This window comes from Monodon monoceros, unplaced genomic scaffold (genome assembly GCF_005190385.1).
Source record: "Monodon monoceros isolate NGI ecotype Baffin Bay Population unplaced genomic scaffold, NGI_Narwhal_1 Super_Scaffold_15, whole genome shotgun sequence".
Taxonomy (NCBI): Eukaryota; Metazoa; Chordata; class Mammalia; order Artiodactyla; family Monodontidae; genus Monodon; species Monodon monoceros.
The window spans coordinates 13,298,747-13,320,817 of record NW_021703771.1 but is presented as its reverse complement, the minus strand read 5'-3'; the positions used below and the strand labels follow the sequence as shown (position 1 = coordinate 13,320,817).

At 35.5% G+C, this 22,071-nt stretch overlaps 1 protein-coding gene across 1 annotated transcript in view; it reads right to left on the bottom strand.

Annotated features, from left to right (window-relative positions):
- Window positions 1-1,698: 1,698 nt before the first annotated feature.
- The window catches only part of IRAK1BP1 (interleukin 1 receptor associated kinase 1 binding protein 1), a 36,622-nt gene continuing 16,249 nt past the window's right edge, over window positions 1,699-22,071 (bottom strand). The window contains exons 2-4 of the mRNA XM_029224315.1: window positions 18,141-18,206; window positions 2,196-2,326; window positions 1,699-2,088 (exon numbers count right to left, since the gene is read on the bottom strand). Of these exons, the coding sequence (XP_029080148.1) occupies window positions 1,818-2,088; window positions 2,196-2,326; window positions 18,141-18,206 (468 nt within the window). The 3' untranslated portion in view covers window positions 1,699-1,817. The remainder of the gene's footprint in view (window positions 2,089-2,195; window positions 2,327-18,140; window positions 18,207-22,071) is intronic.

Here is a 22,071-nt window from a genome sequence, read left to right as displayed (position 1 = left end):
AACTGGATAAATAAAAGCTAAAATATAATTTATTTAACTCTTTTGGGAAATAAAACTTCAACATACCTTAAACTGGTTTTCTGATAAGTTTATTTTTAATATGACTATTTAAAAATTCATCTTAATGATAGATTTGGAAAAGCCAACTTTTACTTGGGTTGACAATAATCAAAGAATGCAGCTGGTATAGTGGCTACCATTTACCAAGTAACTGCTATGTGCTAGGCATTATTCTTGTGGTCTTACAGTTATCAGCTTTAATCCTTATAGTAACACTGCACGGTAGGTATTATTAGCCTCATTTCATTGGTGAGGAAAGAGAAGCTTAAAGAAATTAAAGTGCCTTGCCAAGTTTCTATAACCAGTACTTTGCTCAGCAGATATTTGAGAGCCTACTCTGCGTTGGCCCTGTCACTATGCTAAGACTGAGAATGCAGCTGTGAATGAGAAGGACAAAATCTCCATTCCAAAGGAGCTTACATTCTAGTAGTAAAATCAGGATTTTAAAATAGCGGTGTTGGATTCTAAAATTTTTCTTCTTAGCTTCCACACTCCTTCCCACCAAGGATACTACAGAAGAGATAGATTAAGCGGTTTTAGTGCCACTTAAGAAAGTGGGTGGGGATGAAAACTACATACTGGAATACGTTATAGGAAAGAAACATTGGTATATGAGTGTCAAGCTCTATCAAAGGAAAAACCCTAGGGCTTAGCTGTATGGCAGGGAATGGAAAGCCTGTGCTGCATAACAGACTTGGCTTAGGTAGACACACCTGCAGATGGTGTATAATGCAATAGCAATGATATGTACTTGCTCAGATAGCCTTAAGGATCAGTATTTTCTCAGTGTATGGCCCTGCACTGTCCAACACGGTAGCCATTACCTACTTATGGCTTTCGAGTCCGTGAAGTGTGGCTAGTGCAACTAAGGAACTGAATTTTAAATTAAAAAAACATTTTTAATTTAAAAACTGACACGTGATCCAGTTACTAGATCTTTCAAGAATGTCTGGAACAACTGGGTGTGTGAATCTATTTTTTCCACCTATATTTTAAGAAACTTAAATACAGATCAAGTATTTCTGATGAAAATTTAGCATCTGAATTGAGATGTGCTGTAATATAAAATACACACTGGATTTTGAAAACTTAGTATAAAAAAGAATATACAATATCCATTAATTATTTTAAGAATAATTACATGCTGAAATGATAATATTTTGGATATACTGGGTTAAATAAAATATTAAAATTAGCTTCAACTGTTTTTCACTTTTTAAAAAATGTATCTACTAGGAAATTTTAAATTACATATATGGATTGCATTATATATATTTGTACTGGAGAGTGCTGGTATAATCAAAGGAGCCCTAGTGAAGAGAGTCTGGTCCATATATTATCTTTTATTTCTGTCATCAAAATATTTTCTTAGTATATATCTCATTACCCTTTTATCAAAAGTTATGTATTGCTCATCATTCTTTCTATGAATGTTAAGAATCATGTTAATAACTGTGTCAATATTTTGTCCTGTAGTAGGAATATAAAATTATTTACACATACACTTATATGAACTGTCACTATGCAAGTGTGCACATATAACACATTTATTCCCAAAGAGTATTTCCCATAGTAAGTTTTCAAAAACAGAAAGTAAACATAAGTATTCTGTGGAACTATATTCAAGGATTGACAGGCTTGGGGGAGAAACACTTTATATACTACACAATATACATATATTCAGGACAAAAGCAAACATTATAAAAAGTATAAAAATAGACAAAAAGATACAAACACAGTATATTTTGGTCAGAATTTCAGATATGTTTTTTTTTCTTCTCTCTCCCCTTTACTTCAAAAGTTATAAATACTTTGGAAGCAGCATGTATTGTTGCACTTTTGATTTTTTGTTGTACAGTTAACGAACCTGAGAGTCTGGATGACTGGTGATCATCTATTTGGCCTTCCCATTCTTTCATTTCTTCTTCTTTGATTAATAAAGGTTTTCCTAGAGTTTGGCCAACAAGATTACAGACTTCTTGAGCTTTGCGCCATGCATTTTCTACAGCAACGACACAGGCTTGCCGTCTTAGGAATTAAATGCAGAGATTATTAATACGACAGTCAACAAACCGCAGCACTGAATAGTTTTGTTTAATTGGTTGATAATTAATTTAAAGACGTGCTTAACTTACCGAAGATTCTCAATAGAACCTGGAGTATGATAGAACTGGGGTTGGCTGATGACAACAGAGCTATCTAGCTTTTCAACAAGAAAGTTACAAATATTTTGCATTTTTCCAAATTCAGTAAATGTAATGCAGACCTATAAATGAAATGACAATTGAAATTATTTTCATGTCTGATGCTTTATTTCAAATCTTTCTCTAAATGTGAGTTAAAAAAAGTAAAGCCAGGTTACAATGAGGTCATTTTATAGTATGTAACAGATATGAAAGACCTACTTGGTACTTATAACAAAATTTTGTTATTAAATTTATTTTTGCTTATTAATTTTGAAATTTATCTAATGTTGACTTGAACATTTAAAACTTCATTTTAAATCAGAGACTTTTTATGAAAGAGAACTGGAGGGTTTCCCCTTCAACTTTATTATTCAGCTAAATTCTAACCCTGATAAATGTTTCATGACTCTTTAGTCATCTATGCCATTAGTTAGCTTCCTCATTAGCGGTAATTACTTCATACTTCACTGCTGTCATTTGAGGTATGTTTCTTCTTCCAAAAGTTATTTTCAGATCTATATGCAGAAGTTCATCTCTTTCACTATGTCCTCTGCCTTTAAATATGTGGAAGCAGCAAAGAGAAAGAGAGGGATGAGGTAACCTCCTGAGTCATCTTATACACTGAAGAACAGTTGCCTTTAATCATAAATGTTATCCAGGGAAGACTGATGTTCTATCTGGTTTCAATACTAAGTGAATAATGTCTTTTATAATCAGTTTGTCAATTTCTTTTTTTTTTTTTTTTTTAAAGCTGACTGGGATTTTGAGTGGGATTGCAATGACTCTAAATATAGATTAAGGAAGACCTGATACCTTAATGATACTGAGTCTTCCAAATCAGGAACAAGGTATGTTTCTTCATTTATTTAGGTCTTCTTTAATTTCTCTTAGCAATATTTTGTAGTTTTCAGCATACACAGTTAAAAGATCAGATTTATCCCTAGGTATTTTATATTTCTGATGTTTATTACCATTAGATTTTCTACATTGATGGTCATGCTGTCCATGAATAAAGACAGTTTACTTCTTACTTTCCAGTATGGATGCCTTTTATTTCTTTTTCATGCCTCAGTGCACTGGCTAGAACTTCAAGTACAATGTGGGATAGAAGTTGTGAGAGTAGATACGTTTGTCTTGTTCCTGATCTTAGGCACAAAGCAATCAGTGTTTCATCAATAAATATGATGGTAACTGTAGATTTTTCATAGGTTCCCTTCGTAATTTTGAGGAAGTTTCCTACTATTTCTAGTTTGCTGAGAATTTTTATTAGGAATGGATGTTGGACTTTGTTAAATGTTTTTCTTCATCTACTGAGATCATCATATGTTTCTTTCTTGTTAATATGATAAACTAGATTGACCAGTTTTTGAATGTTGAACCAACCTTTTATTCCAGGGATGAACCATACTTGGTCATTATATATTATCCTTTTTATATATCACTGGATTTGATTTGCTAAAGTTTTGTTTATAATTTCTGCACATAAGTTTATGATGGACACTGGTCTGTAGTTTTCTTTGCTTGTAATGTCCCCCTGCCCTTCCCCCCTCCCCCACCGGTTTTGTTATCTTCTGGTTCCAAATAATGAGTTGGAAAGTATTCCAGCTTCTTCATTTTCTGGAAAGGTTTGTACAGAATTGGCATAAATTCTCCCTTAAATGTATGCACTTTTTAATTTCTCTTTTAACTTCTCCTTTGACCCATGGGTTATTGAGAAGTAGGTTATTTAAATTTCAAATATTTCAGTTCTATCATTTTTGCTTTAAGTATTTTGAAGCTTTAATATTAAATGTATAAGTGTTTAAGACTGTTATAGTCTTGATTGACCCATTTATCATTATAAAATCATCTTTATCTGGGTAATACTCTTTGCTTTGAAATCTCCTCTGTCTGATATTATCATAGCCACTACAACTTTCTTTTGGTTATTGTTAGCATGGTATATCTTTATGCACCCCTTCGATTTTTTTTTTTTTTTTGCAGTACGTGGGCCTCTCACTGTTGTGGCCTCTCCCGTTGCGGAGCACAGGCTCCGGATGCGCAGGCCCAGCGGCCATGGCTCACGGGCCCAGCCGCTCCGCGGCATGTGGGATCTTCCCGGACCAGGGCACGAACCCGTGTCCCCTGCAATGGCAGGCAGACTCTCAACCACTGCGCCACCAGGGAAGCCCTGGTTTTTTTTAAAGGCAGGTTTATTAAGGCATAACTTATAGAGAGCAAAATACACTCCTTTTAGTATACGTTCTATGAATTTTGACAGATGCATTTACTCATGTAGCTACCATTATGATCAGTCCCATCAACTTCCTCAAATTCCCCTGTGCTCCCCACATCCCAGCCCCTGAAAGCCACAGATCTGTTTTTTTTTAAATAGTTGCAATTAATTTTTTTAATTTAATTTTTTATTTTTTGGACAATTTAAAAGGTTACTTTCCATTTACAGTTACTACAAAATATTGGCTCTATTCCTTGTGTTGTAACTCTATGTCCTTGAGCCTATCTTATACCCAATAGTCTGTACCTTCCACTCTCCCACTCCTATATTGCCTCTGCCCCCCAACACTGCTAACCATTAGTTTGTTCTCTATATCTGTGAGTCTGCTTCTTTTTTGTTTTATTCACTAGCTTTTTATATTTTTTAGACTTCACATGTAAGTGATATACAGTGTTTGTCTTTCTTTGTCTGACTTATTTCACTTAGCATAATGCCCTCCAAGTCCATCCATGTTGCTGCAAATGGCAAAATTTCATTCTTTTTTATGGCTCAGCAGTATTCCATTGTGTACACACACACACACACACACACACACACATACACATACACATATATATATACACCATAGCTTCTTTATTCACTCATCTGTTGATGGACACTTAGGTTGCTTCCGTATCTTGGCAGTTACAAATAATGCTGGATGAACACTGGGATGCATGTATCTTTTTGAATTAGTGTTTTTGTTTTTTCCAGATATATACCCAGGAGTGGAACTGCTAGGTAATATGGTAGTTTTATCATTTGCAAATATTTTCTCCCATTCAGTAGGTTGTCTTTTCATTTTGTCAATGGTTACCTTTGCTGTGCAAAAGCTTTTAAGTTTAATTTGGTCTCATTTGTTTATTTTTACCTTTATTTCCTTTACTTTAGGAGACGGATCAAAAAATATTGCTGTGATTTATGTCAAAGAGTTTTCTGCCTATGTTTTCCTCTAGGAGTTTTATGCTATCCAGTCCTACATTTAGGTCTTTAATCAATTTTGAGTTTATTTTTGTACATGGTGTTAGAGAATGTTCTAATTTCATTCTTTTATATGTAGCTGCCAGTTTTCCCAGCACCACTTATTGAAGAGACTGTCTTTTTTCCACTGTATATTTTTGCCTCCTTTGTTGTAGGTTAATTGACTATAAGTGCAGGGTTTATTTCTGGGCTGTCTATCCTGTTTCATGGATGTGTCTGTTTTTGTGCCAGAGCCATACTATTTTGATTACTGTAGGTTTGTAGTATAGTCTGAAGTCAGGGAGCATGATTCCTCCAGCTCTGTTCCTCATTCTTAAGATTGTTTTGGCTACTAGGGATCTTCTGTGTTTCCATACAAATTTTAAAATTATTTGTTCTAGTTCTGTGAAAAACGCCATTGGTATCTTGATAGGGATTGCATTGAATCTGTAGATTGCCTTGGGTAGTACAGTCATTTTCACAATATTGATTCTTCCAATTCAAGAACAGAGTATAGGTGTTTTTCCTCCTTAGGTAGATTTATTCCTAGGTATTTTATTCTTTTTGATGAGATGGTAAATAGGACTGTTTCCTTAATTCCCCTTTCTGATATGTCATTGTTAGTGTATAGAAATGCAACAGATTTCTGTGTATTAATTTTGTATCCTGTAACTTTACTAAATTAATTGATGAACTCTAGTAGTTTTCTGATGGCATCTTTAGGATTTTCTATGTATAGTATCATGTCATCTGCAAACAGTGACAGTTTTACTTCCTCCTTTCCAACATGGATTCCTTTTATTTCTTTATCTTCTCTGATTGCTGTGGCTAGGGCTTCCAAAACTATGTTGAATAAAAGTGACAAGAGTGGACGTCCTTGTCTTACTCCTGATCTTAGAGGAAATGTTTTCAGCTTTTCACTGTTGAGAATGATGTTAGTGGTGGGTTTGTCATATATGGCCTTTATCATGTTGAGGTATGTTTCCTCTATGCCTGCTTTCTGGAGGGTTTTTAATATAAATGGATGTTGAATTTTATCAAAAGCTTTTCCTGCACCTATTGAGATGATTATGTGGGTTTTATTCTCCAATTCGTTAATGTGGTGTGTCACATGGATTGATTTGCAGATATTGAAAAATCCTTGCATCCCTGGGATAAATTCCACTTGATCATGGTATATGATCTTTTTGATGTACTGTTGGATTCGGTTTGCTAATATTTTGTTGGGGATTTTTGAATTTATGTTAATTAGTGATATTGGCCTGTAATTTTCTTTTTTTGTGTGTGATATCTTTGTCTGGTTTTGGTATCAGAGTGATGCTAGCCTCACAGAATGAGTTCCGAAGTGTTCACTCCTCTGCAATTTTTTGGAATAGTTTCAGAGGACAGGTGTTAACTCTTCTCTAAATGTTTGGTAGAATTCACCTGTGAAGCCACCTGGTCCTGGACTTTTGTTTGTTGTGAGTTTTAAAATTACTGATTCAAGCTCGTTACTGTAATTGGTCTGTTTATATTTTCTATTTCTTCCTGGTTCAGTCTTAGGAGATTGTGCCTTTCTAAGAATTTGTCCATTTCTTCTAGGTTGTCCATTTTATTGGCATATAGTTGTTCACAGTAGTCTCTTATGATCCTTTGTATTTCTGTGGTATCAGTTGTAACTTCTTTTTCATTTCTGATTTTGATTTGGGCCCTCTCCTTTCTTTTCTTGATGAGTGTCGCTAAAGGTTTATCAATTTTATTTATTTTTTCAAAGAACCAGCTTTTAGTTTCATTGATCTTTTCTATTGTTTTCTTCATTTCTATTTCATTTATTCCTGCTCTGATCTTTGTGATTTCTTTCCTTCTACTAACTTTGGGTTTTGTTAGTTCTTTTGCTTTAGATGTAAGGTTAGGTTGTTTACTTGAGAGTTTTCTTGTTTACTGAGGTAAGCTTGTATTGCTGTAAACTTCCCTCTTAGAACTGCTTTTGCTGTGTCCCATAAGTTTTGGATTGTCATGTTTTCATTTTCATTTGTCTCTAGGTATATTTTGACTTCCTCTTTGATTTCTTCAGTGATCCACTGCTTGTTTAGTAGCATATTGTTTAACCTCCACGTTTGTGTTTTTTTGCAGTTTTTCTAAATAGTTGATTTCTAGTCGTATAGCATTGTGGTCAGAAAAGATGCCTGATACAATTTCAATTTTCTTAAATTTACTGAGACTTGTTTTGTGGCCTAGCATGTAATTTATCCTGGAGAATGTGCACACGGAACCATGTGCACTTGAAAAGAATGTGTATTTTGCTGCTTTCTACTGGAATGCTCTGTATATATCAATTAAGTCCATTTGGACTAATGTGTTGGAGAAGATATAACAATTGTAAATATATATGCACTCAACATAGGAGTACCTATATATATAAAAGGCAAATACTAACAGACATAAAAGGAGAAATCAATGGTAACACAATAATTGTAGGGGACTTTAAATCCCACTAACATCAATGGACAGATAATCTAGGCTGAAAATGAATAAGGAAACACAGGCCTTAAATAACACATTGATCTGTTTTTCTAAAACTTTATTTTTTTAGAGAAGTTTTAGGCACACAGCAAAATTGACAGGAAGGAACAGAGGTTTTCCATATATATACCCTTCTACCCCACACACACATAGTCCCCCCTCACCATAATCAACATTCCCCACCAGACTGGTACATTTGTTACAATATGTGTACCTACTGGGTTGACCAAAAAGTTCTTTCAGGTTTTTCCATAACACCTTTGGCCAACCCAATACACTGACACAGCATAATGACCAGAAGTCCATAGTTTACATTAGAGTTCATTCTTGGTGTTTTATATTCACTGGGTTTGTACAAATGTATGATGACATGCATCTATCATTACAGTTTCATACAGAATACTCTCACTGCCCTAAAATTCCTCTGTGCACCCCCTATTCATCCCACCCTCCCCCTAACTGCTGGCAACCATTGATCCTTTTACTGTCTCCATAGTTTTTCTTCTCCCAGAATGTCATATAGTTGGAGTCATACAGTTTGTAGCCTTTTCTGATTGTCTTAGTAATAGGCATTTAAGGTTCATACCTATTTTCATGGCTTGAGAGCTTATTTCTTTTTAGTGATGAATAATATTCCATTTTCTGGATGTACCAGTTTATGTATCCATTCGCCTACTGAAGGACATCTTTGTTGCTTCCAAATTTTGCGATTATGAATAAAGCTGCTATAAATATCCATGTGCACGTTTCTATGTGAGCATACATTTTCACCTCCTTTGGGTACATACTAAGGAGCATGATTGCTGCATCATGTGGTAGGAATATGTTTAGTTTTATAGGAAACTTTGTCTCCCAAAATGACTGCACCATTTTGCATTCCCACCAGGAATGAGTGAGAGCTCCTCTTGTTCCACAACCTTGTCAGCATTTGGTGTTGTCAGCATTCCAGATTTTGGCCATTCTAATAACTGTGCAGTGACATTTCATTTTTGTTTTAATTTGCATCTGGCTAATAACATATGATGTGTATCAGCTTTTCATATGCTTATTTACCATCTATATATCTTTTTTAGTGAGGCATCTGTTAAGGTCTTTGGTTTATTTTTAATTTTTCTTTTCTTACTTTTGAGGTTAAGAGTTCTTTGTGTATTTTGGATAGCAGTCCTTTAAAATAAGTGTGTTTTGCAAATATTTTCTCTGGGTCTGTGACTTTTCTTATTATTCTCCTGACATTGTCTTTCACAGAGCAGAAGTTTTTAACTGTAATGAAGTCCAGCTTACCAATTATTTCTTTCATGGATCAATGCCTTTGGTGTTGTATCTACAAAGTCAGTGTGATACTCAAGGCCATCTAGGTTTTCTCATACGTTTATAGTTTTGTGTTTTACCTTTAGGTCTATGATACATTCTGAGTTAATTTTTTGAAGCGTGCAAGGTCTGTATCTAGATACTTTTTTTTTGTATGTGGATGTCTTGTTGTTCCAGCACCAATTGTTGAAAAGTTGATTGTGCCCCATTGTACTGCCTTTGCTTCTTTCTCAAAAATCAGTTGATTATACAGGAGTCTATTTCTTGGCTCTCTATTCTGTTCCATTGATCTGTTTGTCTGTTCTTCAAACACTACTACACTATCTTGATTTTTGAAGCCTTTTAGTAAGCCTTGAAGTCAGGGAATGTCATTTCTCCAACTTTGTTCTTCTCCTTCAATACTGTATTGGCTATTCTGGTTCTTTTGCGTCTCCATATAAACTTGAATCATTTTTTTTTTCAATATCCCCAAAATAACTTACTGGGAGTTTGGTTGAGACTGCATCAAATCTATAGATCTAGCTCAGAAGAACTGACATCCTGACCATATTGAGTCTTTCTATCCATGAACATGGAATATCTCTCCATTTATTTAGCTCTTCTTTGATCTAATTCATCAGAGTGTCAAAGTTTTCCTCATATAAATCTTGTACATATATGTTGTTAGATATACACCCAAGTATTTCATGTTTTGGGGTGCTATGGAAAATTGTTTTTAATTTCAAATTCTACTTGTTTGTTGCTGGTATGTAGGAAATATTTTGTTGAATATTTTTGCCTCTATATTCATGAGAGATTGGTCTGTAGTTTTCTTATCTTGTAATGCATTTCCATAGGATTTGTGGTGATGTCTCCTTTTTCAGTTCTGATATTAGTAATTTGTTCCTTCTCTTTTTTTTCCCCCTTTAGTTTGGCCAGAAGCTTATCAATCTTATTGATATTTTCAGAGAACTAGCTTTTGGTTTCACTAATTTTCTCTATTGATTTCCTGTTTTCAATTTCACTGATTTCTGCTCTAGTTCTTATTATTTTTCTTCTGCTTACTTTGGACTTAATTTGCTCTTCTTTTTCTAGTTTCCTAAGGTGGAAACATTATTTATTTTAGATTTTTCTTCTTTTTACTATATGCATTCAATGCTAAAATTTCTCTCTAAGCTGCTTTCACTGTATCTCACACATTTTGATAAGCTGTATTTTCATTTTCATTTAGTTCTAAATATTTTAAAATTTCTCTTAAGATTTCTTCATTGACCCATGTTATTTAGAAGTGTGTTGTTTAATCTCCACGTATTTTGGGATTTTCCAATTATGTTTCTGTTATTGATTTCTAGGTTAATGCCACTGTGGTCAGAGAGCAGACATTATATGATCTATCCTTTTAAATTTGTTAAGGTATAAGTTTTGGCCTAAAATGTATTTTTTGGTGGGGGGGGGGAAGTAAAGGTTTACTGCAGGGCCAAGCAATGGGAATGGGTGGATTGTGCTCAAAAGACCCAAACTCCAAATGTGTTCTATCTTGGTGAATGCTCCATGAGAGCTTGAGAAGAAGAATACTGTTTTTGGAGGAAGTAATTTATAGATGTCCATTCTATCCAGTGAATTGATGGTACTGTTAAGTTCAACTAGGTCCTTACTGATTTATGCCTGCTGAATCTGTCCCTTCTTGATAAAGGGAATTGGAGACTCCAACTATGATAGTGGACTCATCTATTTCTCCTAGCAGTTCTATTAGTTTTTGCCTCATGTAGTTGGGGAATGCACGTTAAGGAGTTTTTTTTTTGGCTGTGCCACCACGCAGCATGTGGGATCTTAGTTCCCCAACCAGGGATCGAACCCATGCTCCCTGCACTGGAAGTGCAGAGTCTTAACCACAGGACTGCCAGAGAAGTCCCCAGGGATTGTTATGGCTCTGGGAAAATTGCCCCTGTATCATTACCTAATGCCCTTCTGTATCCCTGATAACTCCTTGTTATGAGGTCTGTTGTGTCTGAAATTACAATAGTGACTCTTGCTTTCTTTTGATTAGTGTTAGCATGATTAATTTTTCTCCATGGATTTACTTTTAATCTATATATGTCTTTATATTTAAAATGGATTTCTCATAGGTAACATATAGTTGGGTAGTGTTTTTTGATGCACTTTGACAATCTCTGTCTTTTAATTGCTGCGTTTAGACCACTGATGTTCAAAGCATTACTGATATAGTTGGATTAATATCCACCCTATTCTTTACTGTTTATTTGTTGCCCTTGTTCCTTTTTCTAAGTTCTGTCTTCTGCCTTTTGTGCTTTTAAAAAAATTTTCATTTATTTATTTATTTTGGCTGTGTTGGGTCTTCGCTGCTGTGTGTGGGCTTTCTCTAGTTGCTGCAAGCAGGGAGTACTCTTTGTTGCAGTGCACAGGCTTCTCGTTGCGGTGGCTTCTCTTGTTGCAGAGCACAGGCTCTAGGTGCACGGGTTTCAGTAATTATGGCACACGGGCTCAGTAGATGTGGCTCGTGGGCTCTAGAGCGCAGGCTCAGTAGCTGTGGCACACAGGCTTAGTTGCTCTGCGGCATGTGGGATCTTCCTGGATCAGGGCTTGAACCCATTTCCCCTGCACTGGCAAGTGGATTCTTAACCACTGTGCCACCAGGGAAGCCCTTGTGATTTTAACTGAGCATTTCATGGTTCCCTTTTTTCTCCTTTCTTAGCATATCAGTTATATATTTTTAAGCTTTTTTAGTGGTTTCTCTAAAGTATGCAATACATATTTACAGCTAATCCAAGTCCACTTTTAAATAACACTATACCACTTTATGGGTTGTGTGAGTACCTTATAATAACAAAATAATCCTAATTCCTCCATCCCATCTCTTGTATCATTACAGTCATTCATTTCACTTATATATCAGCATACACAAGTATATATATAAGAAACATGCATAAGCATACAAAATTGAATATACTGTTGCTATTACTTTAAACAAACTGGTATTCACTAGATTGATTAAGAATAAGAAAAATATCTATAACACAGGGAACTCTGCTCCATATTATGTAACAACCTAAATGGGAAAAGAATTTGAAAAAGAAGAGATACATGTATCTGTATAACTGAATCACTTTGCTGTACACCTGAAACTAATGCAACATTGTTAATCAACTATAATATAAAATAAGAAGTTAAGAAAAAGAATAAGAAAAATAAAAGTATTTTACCTTCACTTACTCCTTTTTTGATGTTCTTCTTTTCTTTACATAGATCCAGGTTTCTGATCTATATTATTTTCCTTCTTTCCAAAGAACTTCTTCTAACAGTTGTTGCAAGGCAGCCCTAATGGTAACAAATTCCCTCAATTTTTGGACTTCCCTGCTGGCCTAGTGGTTAGGAGTCCGGGCTTTCACTGCAGTGGCCTTGGTTCAATCCCTGGTTGGGAAAGATCCTGCAAATTGCATGGTGCGGCCAGAAAACAAAAACCAAAAAACACCCCCACCCCCCGCAAAAACAGTCTTAGTCAAATTCCCTCAATTTTTGTCTGAGAAAGTCTTTATTTCTCCTTCAATTTTGAAGGATACTGTGTAGAGAACTCTAGGTTGGGTTTTTTTTTTCTCTCAACACTTTAAGTGTTTAAACTCCACTCTCTCTTTTCTTGTATGGTTTCAGAGGAAAAGTCAGATATAATTCTGTTTTTCTTCCTCTATAGGTAAAGTGTTTTTACCTCTGGCTTCTTTCACGTTTTCTTCTTTATCTCTGATTTTTTGTAGTTTGAAAATAATATGCTCACCAGTAGGGGTCTTTCTGGGCATTTATTGGGGAAATTCTCTGTCATTATTGCTTCAAATATTTCTTCTGTTCCTTTCTCTCTTCTCTTTCTGGTACTCTCATTATGTGTATGTTATACCTTCTGTAGTTGTCCCATAGTCCTTGGATATTCTGGGGGTTATTTTTCCCCAGTTTTTGTTCTCTTTGCTTTTCAGTTTTTGAGGTTTCTATTGAGATACCCTCAAGCCTAGAGATTCTTTCCTCTACTGCATCCAGTCCACTAAAAAGCCCATCAGAAGCATTCTTTGTTTCTGTTAACAGTGTTTTTGATCTCTAGTATTACTTTTTGGGTCTTAGGATTTCAATCTCTCTGCTTATGTTGCCCATCTGTTCTTGCATGGTGTCTACTTATCCATTAGAGCTCTTAGCACATTAATCATATTTGTTTTAAATTCTCAGTCTGATAGTTCCAACATCCCTACCATCTCTAGTTCTGATGCTTGCACTGTCTCATCAAACTGCATTTTTTGCCTTTTGGTGTGCCTTGTAATTTTTTCCTTGATAACTGGACATGATATATTGAGTAAAAAGGACTGCTGTAAATAAGTCTTTAGTAACGTGGTGGTAAGATATAGGGAGAGGGAAAGTGTTCTACTGTTTTATGATTCTCAGTTTTTTAGTGAGCCAGTGCCTCCAGACTGAACTTCACAAGTATTTCTGAGTTGTTGTTGTTGTTGTTGTTTTCTCCTCCTCTTTAGGTAGAAGATGGCTAGAGTGGATTGGATTTCGGTATTTCCCTTCCCTCTGGTTAGTTAGGCTCTGATAATATACCAGCAGGTTAGGGTCTGCTTAACTAGTTTCTCCTGAGGACAGACTTCCTTAAGAAGAACAGAGTACTCTGGCATATTTCAAAACGGTTCCTTTTCCCCTCCCTCTGCCAGACACACTAGGGAAGTTTTTTCCCATCTTCACAGTGAGAACCTAGTCGAGCACGTGGAGGTAAATCTCACAAAACTGTGGGTCCCCCTCTATGACTGGATCCTCTAGAGTTTTAATTCTCAGAGTTGTCCACACTGAGCCTCCAGGAATTTGTCAATTATGGTTCAGAGTTTCCTACCCGGGCACCGTTTCTGGAGGTGGTTTCTGTTGTCTCTGCTCTAGTAAGCTGTGACTCACTGTGTTTGCCTGTCTGTCTCTCCAGTTTGGGGGGTAGCAGTGTGCCCTGTATGCTCACCTCTCTTATGGATCCTATAAGAGTTGTTGATTTTTCAGTTTTCTTTCAGCTTTTTACTTGTTAGGATGCAGTGGTGACTTCTAAGCTCCTAACACGTAGACTAAGAAACTGAAAGTCTGCCATTACTTTTAACCAGTTGGTGCCCTCATATTTAAAGTACATTTGTCCTATGTAGCAGCTTCCCACTAGCCATCCATTTTACATTTGGTAGTGCATATATGTTAATGCTACTCTCTCACTTCATTGCTGCATAGCACAGGGAGATCAGCTCGGTGCTTTGTGACCACCTAGAGGGGTGGGATAGGGAGGGTGGGAGGGAGGCAGATGCAAGAGGGAAGAGATATGGGGATATATGTATATGTATAGCTGATTCACTGTGTTATACAGCAGAAGCTAACACACCACTGTAAAGCAATTATACTCCAATAAAGATACAAAAAAATAAATTCTATTAATAAAAGAAAAAAAAATAAAGTATGTTTGTTGCAAGCAGCTTACAGGTGAGGTGTGTTTTTTTATACAATCTGAAATATAAGACTTCTAATGGAGGTATTTAGAATATTTATATTTAATGTGATTATTGATATGGTTACATTTAAACCTCTGATCTTGCTATACTATTTGTCTCATATTTTCTTTTTTCCCCCTCCCCATTTTCTGCCTTTTTTTGGGGGGATTGAGTATATTTTTATTATTCTATTTGATATCCTTCATTGGCTTCTTTGCTATAACTCTTGTTGTTGTTGTTAATTTAGTGTCTGCTTTAGAGTTTATAGTATATACATGTTTATCACAATCTACCTTCAGGAGATATACCATTTCATATATAAGAAACCTACAATATTCTACTTCTATTTCTCCCTTCTTGACCTTCATGCTATTGCTGTTGTATGTTTTACTTTGACATATGTTAGAATTCCTAAAGTTCGTCATTGTCATTTTTGCTCAAACAATTATCTTTTATATAGATGTAGAGATATAGAGATGATATAAGAAAAATATCATATCTACCTGTGTAGTTACCATTTTCAGTGCTCTTCATTCCTTTGTGTAGATTCCTATTCCTTTTTAGTACCATTTCATTCCACCTACCCCATTTCATTTAGCATTTCTTGTATTGCAAGTCTACAGGTAATGAATTCTTTCAGCTTTCTGAAAAAGTCTATAGTTGGCCTTCAATTTTGAGCAGTATTTTTGCTGAACACAGGGTGATAATAACAAACTATAAGATAGGAGAAATATGATTTAAAAGCCCCAAGTGAGAAAGACACTGTTTTAGTTGTAATCATTGTTTATGACTGTAAGCTCAACAGAAGGGAAGAATGTGATGCAAGTGCCAAAGTGTTCAGGCGTATATGTGTTATTAGAAATGAACATTCCAGAATAAGGAAGATAATCATCCTTCTCTAATATGGAATCACAATTAGGACACGATAGTTGTAGATGCTTTAGGAGGAAATTGGTTAACAAAAGAGAGAGCTTGTCATCTAAGAAATGACCAAAGAAACTGGGGATCCTTACACTTGGAGAAGAAAAAAGTAGCATTAATATGATACTGAACCTCAATTATATACTTCTAGGAAGAAATATTTGTTTTGTCTTTGGAGAGGTACGTAATTAAAATGGATAAGTACTAGTAAGTCAATTATTGGTTTAATGTTAGAAAATTGTATATTGATTAGATGTCTGAAAATGGAATTGGCCTTTTATATTCATACCTATCTATGTATAAAATATTTCACAACAAAGATGAAGAGTTAAAAGAAAATTAGATGAGATAACGTATGGAAAACACCTGACACACGGAAACATGCAAGGAAAAGGAGGGGGGAAACTGGTTATACTATTTTTTCTATTTAATAGACTTTTATTGAATGCCTACTATATCCCAGGTTTTTAAAATCCCTCCAACACTGAAATTGTAACAGGAAAACAACATGAGAAGTGGAAAGAGTATAGAGATATAAGAATTGCAAAGCCAAGGTTTTACTCCAACCCCAAACATACAAACACCCACCCACCCTTAAAGAACTCACTTAGATAATTTCTAACTTTCAATATCTTATCTTTAAAATAAGCTGAAGCAGCAGGGTAGGCGGGAGGTTAGAAAAAGAATCTCTGAAGTGCCTTTCAGGATGAAAATTTCAGATATTATGTGAAAAGTAATGTTCTACCATCTAATCTTAGTCTGTATATTTAACTACCTGCGAGAATATTGGTATACATCAGATATTAGGTTTTGGTGTTCACTATAGCCATAGCCATAAAGCCACACATTGTTCTTTATGCGCAGGTTGGCATACTTTATACCTCATGACCCTACCGTCCTGGTCTCTGCTGATGCTGACTTAAGGGCAATCATGTATTAGACTATACTATATAAGAGTTCTGGCTACTGGGGAGCCCTATACAAAATATAATCAGATTCTCTCTTAAGAAATTCAAATACAAGACATTAAAAAGGTAAGTACAGCAAAAGGATGAGGAGTAGAGTTTAGCCAAGTCCTCACTTAGCCATGTCTTACAACAAAATAAGCAGCTCTAAAGCACACTCTGTACGTGGCGGGTCAGTCCCTAGAATAAATCAGTCTGAAAAACTGGCCAGTTTTCCATGAAGCCTGGCTGAATGTTTGCTGGGACTGTTCCTTTTCCTCCTCGTGTACTTACTAGTGTACCCTCACAACAAACCCCATTAACTAAGATAACCAGAGCCCATCTATGTTCACTACAACCTGAAGTCCAAACAGGTAATGACTACTGGAGGATGCTAGAACAACTCCCAGTCTTTGACTTCCATAACATGGAATCTTACCAGACCACTCTTCATCCTGTTTTGAAAGGTATGTTTTGGTCCCCACTACTACAGAATAACATTTGCCAAATGGATCCCTAAAATATCATAAGATGGTTAAATTTTAAGTGAAGAAATTATAAATTTATTAAAGTAAGTATAGGGACAACAGCGTGTTATGGAAATTACTATCTCACGAGGTAAGAAGCCAGGATCCTAATTTCCATTCTAATTCTTATAATATGATCTTTGAAAAATCTGAGCCTAAGCTATCTAAGCCTAAGGTCACACCCTTAAAATTAGAAAAAATAATTTATTATCTGCCTGAAGGTAGGACTAGTTGATTTCTTGAGGTATTTTACACCTCTAATGGCAAAGATTCTCTGATTAGATAAACAATATTCCATTCTAATCTCATTCCTGTTTGTTTCCTGGGGCAAAGGAGGCAGCCTGACTGCCCCAAAGTACCCCAAGATGTTTGGAGCCAGGGAGAGAGAGCAGTCTTGTAACCTAGCCACAAGTACATATAACATACTCTGGTGTCATAAAATCCTGATCATACAATCTTTAAAGATAAGTAAAAAGCTCGACAGTTTTAGGAACTAAATGTTTTCATTAATTGAGTGTACAAAAATATTTTGTTCTTTTTAATTTGTGCAAAGGTTGAGTAGTTTTTATTTTTAAATAAACCTGAACACAAAACAATAAAATTACATTGTGAAACAAAAGAATGTTGAAGAGTCTTTCAATCCTTTATTCTATGACTATTAATTTGCTATTTATCGGAGGAGAAGAAACTTTTCTTTTGTAGTGCTTCCTGCTCACTAGATGATAACATTACTAAAATTTTATTCACGTGGCAGTTAAATGCTACCTCCCTCTGCTATTTTTATTCCACTTCAAAACAATTTCTCTTAAATCTCATTAAATTTATTTTAAAAGCTCACCCAGATATGTAACACCAAAAATGATTGAGAAAAATGATCTTTTATCAGTACCATGAGAAGCATTTCTCATATACACTGAGTTTCAAGAATAAAATTAAATGCAAACTGTCCCCACAAGTCGTGCTGTTTCCAATTATTTAAGATAAGTACATACCTCTGCTTCCATGTGATATGCATTTTCTACCCTTTGAAAATCCTTTGTCACAGTTACATTTTCTGACTGAAACAGAAAGTACAAGAGTATGATTACTAAATGTTTGGCTACTAAATGCAATTACTCTAAAACATAAAGCATAAACCTGAACTTATTAAAATCAGAATGACAAAATATGCAGAAAGAACTGGTTTGCCTGGTGTTTTAAAACTTTCCTAAAAGTAACATAAAATAAATTCAGAAACTTATACATATTTGCTGAAATTTCATATAATTGTCACTACACTTGTAGTAATTTTTACATTAGCTAGTGCAAAAAGTATGAACTTAGGGTGGTGTATACATATATATATGAAGAATTATTTGTACATAAAGCATTCTGAATGTTGTAGGAATGTTAGAGTTTTAAAAATGTTTAATTTACAAATAATACAAATTTACTGAACATATCGTACACAACTTTGGGCAAGTTACTCAACATTTTTGAGATTTAGTCTCCACATTTATAAAATTAGGTTACACTACATGTGAGGTAGGAGGTAGACTGGCCCCAGGCTGAGCAGCTGGAGTGTGTCAGACTGAGCAATTGGAGCTTGTCTCCCTACCACACCCTGGCCCCTGACGACATTTCAAGGAAAAAGATAACAGCAGGAGCAGAGAGGAACTAAGCTCTGCTGCAGTAAAAAGATAAGATGACCACGTCTTCATTCTTCAGGTCAAGGAGACCTCCTCAACTTCACATGTACAGAAAAGTTCCTAGGGGATCAAAAAGGGAGGGAGCGCTAACCCAAAATATGTTCTGCCAGTCTCCTAGAGACCCTCACACTGGAATCCATCTTGGCCAAAAGATGCGCATGCACATTAGACAGGACCCTGAGTCAGATCGGATATGGGGAACAAGCAAGATGATTGGCCAGAGGAAAACAAAGACCTGGAAGATGGCCCCTACATAAGCAATTTAAACCACGCCTTTAGCGCTCTTTATTAGCGAAGATGCCCACACTCTTCTCTGAGTGTGTAGCTCTGTTTTGCTTCTGTCCTAAATAAACTGCTTTTCTTTGTGCTCTACCACACGTACTGTGCTTCTAATAAACTCTGTGTCTGCTTTACAACCTTGGTCTCTGTAAAATTCGTTTTTCAAAGAGGTCAAGAGCGAGGGCTCTGCTTCTAGCCACTAGCCCCTGGTGGTCTAGTGGTTAGGATTCCTCGTTTTCACCCAGGCAGCCCAGGTTCAATTCCCAGGCAAGGAACTAAGATCTTGCTTCAAGCTGCCATTCACTGCTGTTACCCCAAGATCACATGGGACTGTTTTGAGGATTTAATGAAAAGTTGTAAATAAAATGCTTGACACAGAAGGCACTCAGCAAACACACATGCTATATACCATTATGATATAAATATTTCCTGAAATACTGGACCCAAGCCAGTCTGTCCTTAGAAAAGTAATATTAATGCTTTTTGATTCTCTGGGTAAGTATAGGTTATATAATTCTGGTTAAAAAGTTAAATTTCTTATTTACATTTCAAAAGGGTTTTAAAATTTAGTGAAATGAATTCTTGACCTACTCCCATCCTTGGGGATAGACAGAACTTATATTTTATAAATTTTTGCATCTTTTTTTTCCCACTATTGCATTGCTTTATTTGCTGACCCCTAATAAATCGAACAGGTTATGATATTTGCTACAATCATACAATGTTGGAACTTCAGGGATGGAGCTATGGTCAACTCTTGGGCCCCACTGGTCTTTAAATGCAGTTTGTTTCTTAGATCATGGGTCCTTTGTGGCATTGGTAAGGTCACTGCCAAGAGTGACACATAGGAATTATTCAGTGCATGTTGGCCAACCAATTTCCCCTTAGGTGGATTATTTTTTTGGCTTAATCATGTCAAATACATAAAATACATATCAAAAGTTACATAGAAAATACATTAAAAATAGATACACCCCTCAATATTATTGCCAATGGTTGTCATGAAGCTTTCCCTTATGTTTTCTTTTAGTAGTTTTATAGTTTCAGGTCTTACATTTAAGTCTCTAATCCATTTTGAGTTGATTTTTGTATATGGTATGAGATAAGGGTCCAGTTTCATTCTTCTACATGCGACTATTCACCATTGTGAACATTCGATAAAGAATCCACTGTTGAAGAGCCTATCCTTTTTTTTTTTTTTAACATCTTTATTGGGGTATAATTGCTTTACAATGGTGTGCTAGTTTCTGCTTCATAACAAAGTGAATCAGTCATACATATACATACGTTCCCATATCGCTTCCCTCCTGCGTCTCCCTCCCTCCCACCCCTCCAGGCGGCCACAAAGCACCGAGCCAATATCCCTGTGCCATGCGGCTGCTTCCCACTAGCTATCTACCTTACGTTTGTTAGTGTATATATGTCCATGACTCTCTCTCACCCTGTCACAGCTCACCCTTCCCCCAAATTTTTGTATCTTTAAAAATATATGCTAAATAAAGAATATTATGCCCAATAATGATTTAATTATAAGTTATTTGGTAAGGGATTTAGCTGCACCTGAATTTTAAGGTATACACTAATTTCAAGCCATTATATGACCTAGAAAATTCTAAAAAGCTTTAACCTGAAAATCTGAACTTAAGTTCTAATTATAGCTCTGATGTCTGTTACCATGAAAATATTCATTTTTTATGATGAACGTAATATTTACTCATTGTAGAAAAATTACAATATGGATATAGATAAAATAAACCAGTACTGTATACATTGTTTGAAGTTGAAAACATGAAACTTGAAACATAAAGCATTTCTGTCATTTAATATTCTCTTATGACATGTAAACATATCTTCTATTTTCTTGGATGTCTTTTTTTCATTTTTCCCCCACTTCACTTAATAAATACATATAAAACTTCTGATTAAAAAATTATTAGAGAAATAATTTTAGGAAAGGTAGCTGAAAAGAAAGTAGCTTTTACTGTTGCACTTAACAATGTTATTGCTTTTATAAAAATAATATATGCTAATTAATGAATATCTAATACTAGAGAAAAGAACAAAGTAATAAGTCTCTAAACCCAGCAGTATTAAAATTTCAGGGCTTCCCTGGTGGCGCAGTGGTTGAGAGTCCGCCTGCTGATGCAGGGGACACGGGCCCGTGAACCATGGCCGCTGAGCCTGCACGTCCGGAGCCTGTGCTCCGCAACGGGAGAGGCCACAACAGTGAGAGGCCCGCGTACCGCAAAAAAAAAAAAAAAAAAATTTCAGTAAACATTTTAAGTCATCTATCAATGCATATAAACATATCTATGTATAGTCTGTCTATGTATAGACTTTTCCATAAATGAAATTATACTCTACATGCTGTTCTGTAACCTTTTAATAACCTTTATTTTAGAAAAAATTAAAATCTACAGAAAAGTTGCTAAGATAGTATACAGTTCCATATAGCTCAGTTTCAGATTTCTCTGATGTTATCATCTTTTATTACCATGGTGCATCTGTCAAACTAAAAAACCATCATTGGTATATAACCATTAACTAAACTCCAAACTTTACTTGCATTTCACCAATTTTTCTATTAATGTTCTTTTACTATTTCAGAATCCAATCCGTGATACCACATTGCATTAATTCATCATGTCTCCTGTAATCTAAGAGAATTTCTCAGTCTTCTCTTGTTTTCATAAACTTGAAGGTTTTGATCAGGTATTTTGCAGGATGTCCCTCAATTTGGGTTTGTTTGGTAGCTCTTCCTCATGGTCAGACCACGGTTATAGGCTTTAGGAAAGAATATCACAGAGGTGAAGCGCCCTTCTCATTGCAACATATCAGGGGGGTACATGATATCCATGTGACATTACTCATGATGTTAACCTTGATCACTTGGTTAAGGTAATGTCTGACAGGGTCCTTTACTGTAAAGGTACTATTTTTCCCTTTCCATGTTTTA